This window comes from Buteo buteo, chromosome Z, assembly GCF_964188355.1.
Source record: "Buteo buteo chromosome Z, bButBut1.hap1.1, whole genome shotgun sequence".
Lineage (NCBI taxonomy): Eukaryota > Metazoa > Chordata > Aves > Accipitriformes > Accipitridae > Buteo > Buteo buteo.
The window spans coordinates 83,422,555-83,435,478 of NC_134204.1; the positions used below are offsets into that span (position 1 = coordinate 83,422,555).

Consider the following 12,924-nt stretch of genomic DNA (forward strand, 5'->3'; position numbering starts at 1 on the left):
CAACTGAAATCACAACATCTTAAATGAAAGTTTCTTAAACTCTTTTAATTCTTTTGGTGCCTCTTGAAAATTGCATATAGACATATATGCTCATGTAGCATCTGATTGATTTATAGCATATGAATCTGTCAAAACTAAATCTTTTGTCACTGAAGAGTTACCTTTTTTTGGTGAGTCAGAGTGATACAAAATATTTTGAAGGAAAATATTTTCCTTTTTAATCACTTCCTTCAGAATTTTCTGTGATTACAGAAGTCTTTACATATTTCCTAGCTCAGTATTCTGGAGAAAGGTTTTTAAGCTTGATGAAATAATAATCTGGAACACTAAATTTCATTTAGAACCTTATCCCCATTGAATACTTTACCAAGGAATCTTAACGAAAAGATGCCAAAAGTTCTAGCCTATGTCCTTAAAGTTAGATTGTTTTGTGACTCCCCTTGCAGTGCTATATTTTTAAAAACTTTAGATTTCATCTCTGAAGATCCATCTTTGTATACATGTTACATCACTGTTTGGGAGAAATAGTTTAGTTCAAAGGACTGGCTGAGAAGGAAGATTTTGGGGCAGGAATGTATGAGAATAGTGACCTGCTAAAGGATAAGAGTAAAAATGGAAGAAACCAATAAATAGTGTACTCATTTGGGATGAAGGATGAAGTTCCTTGTCAACTGAATGTTTCAGTTGGGGTTCCCCCCTCCCCACTTCTGTTTTTGAGTTGTTCGCAAGCTTTGTGAAAAGCTCAAACATGAAGTAGAATACTAGGAAGATTCAGATATGTTTATTCTTGGTACTGTAATTTATTTTGAAATATCCTTAAGATAATTTGTCTCTCTTCTGGAAACTGGAGAGACAATTAACAAGAGCTTTTAGATTTTTAAATTTTTTTGTAACAGCAAATTTGCTTAGCTTGGTAATAATTTGTTTCTCAATTTCTTAACATTTCATAAGAATGCAAGTGAGCTGCTACTCGGGATTCCTGTGTTGCTGGAAAAATTCAGGTCTTCTTGATGCCATTGACATGCATAATGTGATAATTTCTTTGGATTGTCTGTTCATCTTAAAGTTTTTTCAGATTAAGTATTATTTGACTTTTCCAAATGACTCTTGAGTGTAACAGGAATGTTTTAAATACTGTTAACTATTTTACCTAAATAAATTATTTCTGACTGCTTTTTGAATTTGTATTGACCAGCAATGTGAACAGACACGATACTTCCCATTTTTTATATGACAATGCATTAACGAATCTCTGTGCTTTCAGAAAAACACAACCCTTAAAGAACAAAATGAACAGTTTTGTAAGAATTCTTTGTTGTGTTAAACACCTGAAATGGTTTTATAAGCTTTTTTCCCATTAATTAGCAAACTTTTAAATTGAGTATAAGGATATATTTTGATTGTTCCAAAGTAATTTCTTAAATTCTAATATGGATGCTAAAGTAACTGTAAGAAAGTGACTAATTTTTGAAGGTGTTTGTTTTCTGCATTGTATAATCAAGTGCAGTTATTTGTTGTTAAAATATTTTATTATTTTATTAAATTTATATAAGCTTGTCATAAAAGGTGTATATCCTGCCTGATACAAGTAATAATGCTGTTGTGTCTACTAGCGCCTTATTTCAGTTTTCCAGGACACTCACAATTACATTTTTCTGTTTAATTTCATTTAGTTCTGACAAATATACTGGCTTTTTTTGTGAATCAGCATTTCCTTTAGAGCCTTAAAAATACTGTTGTATCATGCGATATATATCCACAATTTTTAATGGAATACTCATTAGCTAAGATTTACTTAGATGTTTATAGAGACCTTGTCTACATTCAGCAAAATGCAGTATTACATTGCTTTAAAAATTAAACATTATTTTAGTTTTCATTCTCTTAAAAAAAAAAATTGGTAGCAAAAAATTTTCTTCTGTCAAGCTTTTTTTTTTTTTTTTTTATTAACAGGATTATTGCCATGTGTGGAGACTATTACATTGGTGGACGCCGTTTTGCTTCACTCTCAGACCTAATCGGTTATTACAGTCATGTGTCCTGTTTGCTGAAAGGGGAAAAGCTCTTATTTCCGGTAGCACCTCCAGAGGTGAGTAGTAAAATTTTTAAGTGTCATTTACTTAAATGTTAATAACTTTAATCACCATTCATAGTTTTCTTTGGACAAAGCATTGTAGAAAGTTTTGTGTAGTTCTACATGGGCTCAGCATATGTTGACGTATAAGGAATATAAAAATGCATTCCTACTGATACAAAGTAATGATTAAAAAAAAGAAATATTGCTATTTAATGAGAATGCGTAATGAGAATGCTAGGTGTCAGGTGTTGCAGTTGTCTCCAAATGTAGTAATGGCCTTGTAAACAAACAGAGATAAACAAGAAAATGTGCAGTTCTTGGCTAGTAAAGAGCACCATAGTAATGTAACCTCTACTGTTCTGTGATATTTTGTGTATCTAACAACGGTTTCAAAATATGCATCCTGGAAATAACCAAGATTTCTGAAAACGGGGCTTCTTTCTCATGCCCATCCTTAAAACAATATAAGTAATTAAAACGGAACAAAACACTGCATAATGCTCCTGCCACCAAAACAAAACCCCAAACCTAAATAAAGATGTTCCTGATTTGTTAAACTGGAAATTTCCACTCTAGGAAATTCTTCTAGGTGGAAGAAAGTTTATGGGAATTATCTTACTAGTAAGTTATTTTGAAGATGTTATACATTATCTGTCATGCTAGAAGATGAAACAAAATGAGAGCTCTTGGAGCTAACTGTATGAATTATGCTTTTCTAGCTCTCAGTGGTCTTGAGCTTTAAAAATTTAAAACTGGCAAGGAGGATATAAGTGGCGGTTAACAGTCCTTTGCTTCAGAATAGCGTAATGCTGGGGAGAAGGATTCTACACTAGAAAGAGGGAAAGTATTATCTTTGCTCTCTTCTCTTAAATTGTAGCCTGTGGAGGACAGAAGGAGAGTTCGAGCAATTCTACCTTACACCAAAGTGCCAGAAACTGATGAAATAAGGTATGTTTTAATAATTTTACCAGTTGTGAAATTCTCAAGAGTATTTATAAATACTGATGATTTAAGTAGTGTTCATATGCAAATACTGTCCAGTTGCATCTTAAACATAACAAGATTAGGTTAAAGGATGATGCCTGTCTGGTTTTTTTTGTTGGAAATAGTAAGACTTTTTGTTCTATTTGTTAGTATTAATTGTAAGGGAAATTACATTAGTTTTATAGAATTAAAATTTAGTAATGTTACAGTTTTGAAGTACATTTTATAAAGCCCTACATTTTTCTCCAAGAGGAAGAAATTCTTTGTGTATGAAAGAATTCTGTGCAGAAATGCCTCATGTGAGTGTGTGAAATAAGAGCTAGGCTTTTTTTCCTGAACTGCCACAAAACTAACTTAGAGCAGATAAATAGTTAAAGCCAAACCAATTCTGACCACTAGAAAGAAAATGTGAACATTGACTACTCCTTAGTGGAAGAATAGAGTATTTAATGCCACCTTTGAAATCAGAAAAAAGGAGCAATGTTAAAAAAAGCTTTACCTTTAATGTTTTAGTATGCTTTTTCTTACCTGTGCTTAGAAACTTGGTGACTAATTTTTTTAAGTTCTCTTTACTTCCTTATCCATGAAATGGAGGAAGAATTATTCTCCCTTCCATTCTCATCCCTCCCTCTTTTTGGAGAGAGTCTGTATTGAACAAATGATACTTTTAAATCTGTAATTTTAAGATCTTAAATTACCAAATTGCAGGCCTATCTCTCATATTCTCATACCCTCACTTCCTTTCTAACGTTGGTACCTCAATTTCTTAGGGATTGTCTGTACTCCCCACCTTTCCTGCATTTTCATGAGATGCTATGTGGAAAGGAAACAAAACCAACAGTCCCATATTGAATAGAAGAGCATGTGCTTGTTGCTTAGAATTGATACTGCTTTCTTGAGATGTCAGGGTTTTGGGGGAGGATTTTTTTTTTTTTTTTTTTTTGTTAGAGGGAAAAGTAGGAGGATTTGGAAGAGGTTTGTAGTGATTTCTGATCTCTCTAATGAGACAGTCTCGGTTGCGTAACTTAATTGGAAATTGGCTTGGGTTTGGAAGTATTAGCCTAAGATACAGAGAAAGGTATATGAGAGCTTTATATCCTCATTGGGATGGAAATTTATCCCAAGGCTCGCAGTCCAGTCCTATCTGACCTCTTTAAAGAATGCTGTGAGGGTATTTGTCTTTGAGATTATGTTTTTCTAAGTAGGTGAGAAGAGGGTGGTAGGACAGGGAAGGGACTCTCTAATTTTATATTGCAAGTAAGGCTTCCTCCTACGTGTAAGAATAGAAAGATAGACTGAGTCCATTAAGTGCCTTATTGCACCTACAAACTTAAGAGGAAAATAATTTTATTACTTTGCTATCATAACAAAAATTGTAGAAAATTATACCTTTTCTCCCTTTTAGGATACAGCTAAAATGCAAAGTTATGTGCTTGGGTGTTGAGATCCACACAGCTAAAATAATTCTGTTTGTGGCATAGCTGGGATGAAGGTTCTCAGTTTGTCTAGGTTAAATTAATATGCTCTTGAAGACTTTATGCATTTCAGAGAATCTTGACTTAAAATTTTAGTATCATAGTTAATATTTAGAAAGTTTAAAGTATTACAGGGTTAGTTTCAGCCTGTGTTCCATGCAGTAACTTAATCTGTAGTTCTTTTTAACAGAGCTGATAGAGGGTGCTCTTACTGTCTGTCACCATTCCTTAGGATTTAGGTTCATTAGTAGCTGAATTTATCCTGTTTTCAGTAGTCGTTTGTTGGATTTTTTTCTTTAATTCTTGCTGTTTGCTTTGTGCTCAAGTTAATGCCTTTTCTATTAGCTTACTTCAAATGAGAGAAATGCCATAGAAATTTGCTGCGTAATTTTGGACTGAAATAGTAGTTAATGAGTGTCAATACTTTATTGCTATTTCCTGTACCCTGATGCATCGTCAAACTTGATTGAGAAGTCTTGCTGTGCTACAGTGAAAGGTTTTCATACAATATGAGTTTGGGATAACACTTGAGGAGTAACATATACTAACCTTCCAGAAATGAAACTCACTTAGACATGTTAATACTTCTTATTTATGCTTTTCTTGTAGCTCATTGCAAGGCTTCTCTGGTAACTGTTCTGTACTCTTCTTTGTAGCACTTGTCTTCATATGTGAGAACATAAAGAATAGATATTCCACAGGCTTTTATTATACAAGATGAAAGGAGTATTATTTTCTTATAGACTATTAAGGGTATCTCTTGTTATTTTACTTGTGTTTAGTATTTGATCCGTCTTGATGAAAGAACAATATTACTATCTTCTAATATTGTTGTGGTTTTAATTTTGTTTTATACATCCTTAGCACACTTGTGAAGTTGACAGAACTGAAGTATGTATTAGATACTAAAAGTAAATCAAAAGTAGAAATACTCAATATATAGTAGCTGCTTAGTTGTGAGGAAAAATACATGTGATGTGCTTGGGGTATCAATTAATGCATTTTTCACAAACAGGTTTTCTCAAATAATTTGTGAAAATTATACTCAAGACTTCATTGTGTTCATTAATCTTTATATTATGATTGTATCTCTGATTTAAATCTTGCTGTAACCCTCTTCAGTTTCCTTAAAGGAGACATGTTTATTGTCCATAACGAATTGGAAGATGGCTGGATGTGGGTTACAAATCTACGGACAGATGAGCAAGGTCTTATTGTAGAAGACCTGGTAGAAGAAGTGGTAAGTCATTTTTATATTAAAATTTCTTAAATGAATGAGATTTTTTGGTAAAATAATATTGAAATAAACCCAAACTAGTGACATTTATTTGCTTCTTTTCTAGGTATGTACTTTTCTAAACCTAGTAATTGGATCTACTCATTTTAAATTAGCCTAACAAACCTTTAAGCCTAATTCAGTATCAAAAAAGTGCTTATTTACATGTTGTCCAAAGAGAAGTACAAATGAATGGTACTGTATATTTAAAAGGCAGTTTCCTAAACTCAACTGTTCTGGTAAAGAATCTGCTACTCATTTAATTGCTTTTTAATTGTTTTTTTTTTTTGTATTTGCCATGAAATGTTCACAAACTGTACAGAATGTAATTTTTGTGGTAGGTCTTTCTCTTTTTTCAAGGATGAAGTGTGGGTTAAAAATGTATTGATGAGTTAATTATACCTAGAAGGGCTTGTGTGGGCTCAGGAAGCTAACCAGTTAACTGCAGAGAATTCAATTACTGTAGGGGAACAGATGGTTTAATATACTTCAGAAGGGAAGAAAAAAAAAATATTTTTTTTTTAACAAGCTCAGCATTGCTTTGGAGTCAAATATTATCAAATATTTTTGATAATATTTTCCTGCATGGTACATGTGTTTTGCTAATAGCAGTGTTACCTAGAGATGCTTCTCACAGATCTCTGTCAGGATGTGAATGGCTAAATTGAATTGGCAGTACTAGACTGTTGAACTGTAGACTGATATATCAATGGTTAAGTTAACCTTAGGAAAGCTGAGATTTTACCACCCCTAAATAAGAACTTGAAACATGACAGAAGCAATCCTCTGAAATAATGTATTTTGGCTGAATTTCCACTTAGTGAATGAAGGGGAAAACTTCTTTTCATAGAACTGCAATAAGCCCTTTAGTTGAAAAATGTTTCTGACTTCTTAATGTTTTTTTCTACAGAAGGTCTTAACCTATGAAGTTTATTTTTTTTAAACTGAGCTGTACTGTTGTCATGCACTTAATATGTTAATTTTCTCATTAGGGAAGAGAAGAAGATCCACATGAAGGCAAAATGTAAGGATTTTTGTTTTGTTATTAAAAACAATCATAACTGTTTGTAAACTTCAGCTATGAGATTTCCCAACTTTTGGGAAGGTGAACCAAAGAGATTTATTTTTTCATCTCAAGACTTTTTTATGTACTAGCTGCTGAAGATGCATGGATAATTAACATGAAAGAGTCCTATAATAGGTATGCCTATTGCTAATGGGTCTTGCAGTGTTAAAATCTTAGATGAGTCCATGTATGATTTCAGCCAAAATATGCACAATGGTGTATTTCTTGAACATAGCATTTGCCTTAGAGGTAACCTTTTTTCAGATCTGCACAACTCTAAATGCTGGAGCAAAGTACCATGAAAAAAAATGATAGTGTGATAGTTACAGCTTGTCTCTGTTACTGTCATGTAATGACACTTAAGCTTTAAAGAGAAATCCAGAGGACTGTAAGATTTGTTCTGTTTGCTTAAATACTTTAACTTTTTTAAAGATTGAATACAGTTTAGAATCAACAATGAATTGATATGTCAAGCTCTTGATAGATTATTTTCAGCAGTAAAGATGAGTGGCAAAATAAAGTTCCAAAAAACTTATAGTGGCTTGATTATTTAATCTGTTCTACATTTGCTTGCCATATTTGCACCTGCTGCTTTTTCTCCGTTGCCCAGTTTGCGGTCTCCAAAAGGCTGATGGCTGAAGTAAGCATTTCTTGTTATCTTAAGAGGAGAAAAAAATCACTGGTGTATTTGTTATTTGTTTACTGTTTGCTAGTGTTCTGCTAGTCAATTTGGCAGTAGAGATGTCTTCAAGTGTAGGATTATTTATTTACTTGCAAAGTAGTTTGTAGCAGAAGCTTGGAGCTCTGATACCGTCTGTCCACAGTTATTGGTGCCACTCAAAGGAATCCTGTGGAGGCAGTGATTCCTTTGAACGTTCCAGTAGCCAGAAATTATGCTCCAAAGGTAGCACAGAAAGATAGAATTAGAGCTCTTTTCTGATATGTAAAAAGGCCGTATCTTTAGCTTTCCTTTAAAGGACAGTATAAGTTGTAGTATATCAAGCTGTTCTGTATAGTCCTAAGTATCAGGCTGAGACTGGACAGAGACTGCTGAACTTTTTTAGGAAACTGCTCTGACACAGGACTCTGGGAAGGTATAAGGTGAGAGATCAAAGCAGTTTGTATTCAATAGTCTAACAAAGCTAGGTTTTATTTCCACAGCTTCTGGCCAAATTCAGTTTGAGTTTTTCTGTACAGTGTATAACCTCCTTGTTTGAGCTTTGGATTTCACAATTCAAGTAAATTGCTGTATGAGTCTGACTTCAAATAATGCCTATCAAATTATCTACCATTTAGACAACTCATTTTTATCTCTAAACACAGTTTGATTTGAATGTCAGCTCCAAGTGTTAGACATTTTTATTGAAATTAATTCATTTATATACCTGTTAATGTTATTTTTTTCATGCTGTTGGTAGAACAGAATCATTAAGTAGCATAATCATTGATTATCTCATCTATATATATTAGGTCTTTTTAAATAAAGATCAATTCATAGGTACCAGAGCCTTGGATGTCCCCACAGCCAAAAAAGAGAGCTGGTAGTCTTGCTTTCTAATTTTTCTCTTCATCTTTGTTAAGATGGTTCCATGGGAAGATCTCCAAACAAGAGGCTTACAATTTGCTGATGACAGGTACTTGTATTTCTGATTGAAAGACAGTGGTAGTGAAATGGCACAGTGGTCCTATTTGTATTAAACTGTGGGAAAACTTCCTTTTATGTGTGAACATACATACATGAGTGTCTTAGTCTGACTAGCCCCTGTGGTTTTTACCTTGGTAGAATACTACACTGGAAGAGAACTGTCATGCCTATGAGTATTGAGTATGTTCTCAAGTACAGTTAATGTAATAATTTTTGAATGAAATAATTTTTTAATTAATACATGTGTAATAAATTATTTCACTTACTGATGGCTTCCTCAAAATGCTGTGAAGAATATGCTTTTATATACCTAAAGGAAAATACATTACAAAATCTTTTAGCCCTTTTATAGAACAAATATTTCTTTAAAGGAAAACATCCAGATTTCTGACCCATATTGTTAAATAGCATACTTTAAATATTAGAACAGAAATTGCTAACTTTTCCAAACTTGTCAAACTTTTTTTTTTGTATGCTCTTGTAAAGAGGTGGCAAAGATGTGGCTAGGTTGCCAGCTACAGCTAAACCATTTTGCATTAATTTTGGCAGTTTAGTACTAGTTCATCTGGTTTGAGATCACTGTTGGAACTTACCTTATAGACTTTGTATTTCTTCAAGTGTGCAATTCTTGCTAATTTATGTGCAAATAGATTTGATAAGGGCTCATATAATACTAAGAAAAGTAACACTATTGTGATATCTCTTCAGTTGGTCAGGTGTGCAGTTTTCTTGTGAGGCCTTCAGATAATACACCTGGTGATTATTCACTTTATTTTCGGACCAGTGAAAATATTCAGCGTTTTAAAATATGTCCAACATCAAACAATCAGTTTATGATGGGAGGCAGATACTATAATAGGTAAGTTTTAATGGTAAAGGGAATTGTGCATATTTTATGCTTGTGTAAAGAATTTTTGTAACTTGTTCCTGATAATTATTTACTACTATGATTTGAAACACTGTAGTTTTCTTAATAGTATACTAACTGTTTTCCCTAACTTGCTTAGTAGTTACTTGTAACTGAGCAAGTTCTCAAAGTTTGCAGAAGCCTAAGTGTGGCTTGGTTTTTTTGAAGTTTTTGTCCTTCTTCTGCAAACCATTTTCTTCACGCTATAAATTGTGGATTGTATGGATCATGTGGATCCATTAATTGTGGATCTGTAATTAAGAGAATGCTGTGTTGTCTTGGAAGCTACTATTTGTGTTCTTGTCTATTTGAAAAGGGAAAATACAAATGTTAATTTTATCTGAGACATTTAATAGGGTTTTCAAATAAAATAAATGGGTATTTACCAAAAAAGGGGAAAAATACCTTCATTGTTGGAAAAAGTCATTAAATTGCATTGTAATATGGGTGTGATACTTGGGTCAGAAGTACAGATCACCTCATGTAGAGTGATGAAACTTGGGAGGCATTTGTTTTGCCAATGGTACAAAAATATAGTAATTTGTACAAAAAGAAAAAGAAATAACAAGACATAAGTTTCCCCTTGTGTGGGAGAAGCTATCAATACAGCTCCATCCTTGATAATCTTGGTTTTAGAGTTGTTGTAGATGCAAGAGTTCTCAGTAGTGAAAACTCGCCTCCCTCTTAACAAGGCTGTTGCCTGCCTCACAAAATCAGCACTTTTCCAGACTTGCTCACTTAGAACCAGGGCATTCTTCATCCCAATAGAGAATTTCTCTCACTTCCAGCTTGGCTTCTGAGTGGGTAGAGATCCAGCAGCTGGTGTGTCTGAGAAAATGTCGAGGTCTCCTAACTAAGAAGTTCATTGGACTTTTTCTTAAGACTTCAAATGGACGATGGTGTGAGGCTAAACAATTGGAACCTTATGAACCTATGCATATCCCACACCCAGGCTGCTTGAATACCTTCTACATTAATCAGTCTGGCCTCCAGGCATCCTCATTGAAAACCAAGCTAGCTGCAGTGTCAGCCTTTCATGAAGGTAAATGCTCTTTTGCCCATTCTCTAGTTACATGATATATTAGGAGGATGATGGGCTAGGAGCCCCACCTGAGGTGATGTCAAACTAATTAGCAAATTAGTGGAACTCTTACTAGTCTCAAGCAGTTTTGCAGCATTAAATAGTATACCTTCAGAAAGTTACTACATTAAGTTAGTTACTAATTTATAATACAGTGCTGGATTCACTTGAGGCGTGTGTATAAGTTACATTTATCTGAAGAAGATTCTTCCTACGGTGTTGAATGGAAAACATGATTGTAAAGTTAAGTAGCACTAAGTTATGACAAAATGCTTTTAGAATTTTTTTAATATTTTAGTACCTAGTTCGCAGAGATCTTCCTCAATGTGAAAAAGAATGTGCATAGCTTTAAAAGGCTTCATTTTTGTTGCATGTTTTGGAGAAATACTACTATACTCCTAAGCTCACATTCAGTCTAACTTAGTATGTGCTGCAGGTTGGTAGACTTACTGGAAGTTCAGACACAAAATGAAGTATGCAATGCAGGATAATAAGGCTGCAAAATAAAGATGCTAACTGCCCAAATTCAGTAATGTAATATCTACTCCAGAGGGCAATTAATAAAGACCAGGAAAGAGGGAATAACTTCGTGGGCTTTTTAATTCTTTTATTAGTTCATTTAATGGGGACACTGTAAGAAAGAAACCTTTAAATACGTGGTTTTGTTGTATGGAATAATCGGTACTGGCTGAAAAACAACAAACAGGGTATTGAATCCAGAAGACAAATATACAAAGCATAAATTTATGCAGGATAATGAACCTATTTGTAAGCATTTCTTATTATAGAGAGTTCTGCCTTTGTGGCTTATCTAAAAATGTAGTGTTTGTCTTCAAGGTGAAAACTTCATATTTAAGAAGTGCTGCTTCTTGTTTAAATGCAGCTGTTTGACAGTTCCCATTAACTATAAGCTTTTTGTATATTAAGCTGTTTCCATAAATGCTCTCAAGGTATTTCCTTTAAAATCTGATACTAGTATTAGACTGGATCTTTGCAAAATCATCCTTCGTAGTAGAGTATTTTTAATATTCTCTTGCAGTTTTTTTGATTGTAATTGGGGTAAAAGATAAAATGAAAGCAATCTGCTCTTTGTTTGCAGAGTATTGATTACAGTTATAGTCTCAATAAATTGTAGACCAAGATTTTCCATAAAAAAGTAAGAAGCTGAAGAATAGTAAGGAAATAGAAAATGAAAGAAGTTTGTTTCATTTCTTGGGTATTTTGAATATCCAGATGTGGGACTGGAATAAGCAACAGTATGTCTGCATGTATTCCAGAAGAAGTTATTCTGGGTGATCATGGGGAAGGAGGTCCCGGGTACATCTCAGGAATGTCGTATTCTGTGCTGTGTAGGAAGACTTACTTTTTTCCACCAACCTGTTCCTTTTGTGTGTACTCCCACCACTCTGTATGTAAATTGCTTAACATTTCTGTTGATGAGTATGACCGACAGGCTGTGTTTGCGGTCAGTCATACAGAGGTCTGCTTTCATTATTTTGTTCTCTTGTATCAGCTCTGCAGAACAGCTAACCTGTAGTCTTTTAGCTGTCCACTTGAAGGTCCCAAAATATAGCACCTATATTGCATACATATTGCAGGAATTACGTTGGTTGTATAACAAAGGAGTATTTTCCCATGGAGTTTAGTAAAGCATTTAACTTTTGTGGATCTTTCTGTTTATTCCATGGATAACAAATTACTCCACTAATCATCTTTTACATTTTCACAGAAAAATTGTCAAAGCCATTTCTTGGTTGTTTTACCAAGTCTGGCTGTGGAGTTAATTTTCTTTACAGCAGCCAGTATGGTGCCGTGATTCAGATTTGCGGCTAAAACTGTGTTGATAACATACAAGTGTTTTGGCTTACACCAGTTTTTTGGCTCTTGCTGAGCAGTGCTTGCACAGCGGTGACGCTTTCTCTTGTTTTCCGGAGAACCAAATTGACCAAAGAGATGTGCTCAGCAATAAAAACCAGAAGGGATGTTTTGTCTTCCAAGGTAGGTGTTGCTCAGACTATGTGGGAATCAGTCTGCCTGTGAGAGGTGGTGAGTGATTGCTTTTGCATCACTGTTGCCCTTTCCCCCTCCCCGCCCCTGCCTGCTTCGGTTATTATACTGTCTTTATCTTGACCCATGGGTTCTGCCACATTTGCTTTTCCTGTTTTCTCTCCTGTCCTGAGGGCAGGGAATGAGCAAGCACTGCAGGGTGTTTAGCTGCTGGCTGGGGTCACCCCTCCACAGGCCTTTTAACATCCCCCTCTTCCTCCTCCTTTTCTTGAGCTTTTATTGCTCAGCATGACATGATGGGGCAGGGAATATCCCTTTGGCAGGGAATATCCCTTTGGCTGATTCAGGCCAAGCTGTCCTGCTGTGTCTGCTCCCATCTCCTTGTCCACCCTTGTTCTACTTGCGG

The 12,924-nt window shown here is 34.5% G+C and overlaps 1 protein-coding gene across 1 annotated transcript in view; it reads left to right on the forward strand.

Moving 5' to 3' along the window:
* RASA1 (RAS p21 protein activator 1) overlaps positions 1 to 12,924 on the forward strand; it is a 65,313-nt gene that overhangs the window by 18,719 nt on the left and 33,670 nt on the right. The window contains exons 3-8 of the mRNA XM_075020092.1: positions 1,954 to 2,089; positions 2,955 to 3,025; positions 5,659 to 5,776; positions 6,805 to 6,836; positions 8,460 to 8,512; positions 9,232 to 9,382. Coding sequence (XP_074876193.1) covers positions 1,954 to 2,089; positions 2,955 to 3,025; positions 5,659 to 5,776; positions 6,805 to 6,836; positions 8,460 to 8,512; positions 9,232 to 9,382 — 561 coding nt within the window. The remainder of the gene's footprint in view (positions 1 to 1,953; positions 2,090 to 2,954; positions 3,026 to 5,658; positions 5,777 to 6,804; positions 6,837 to 8,459; positions 8,513 to 9,231; positions 9,383 to 12,924) is intronic.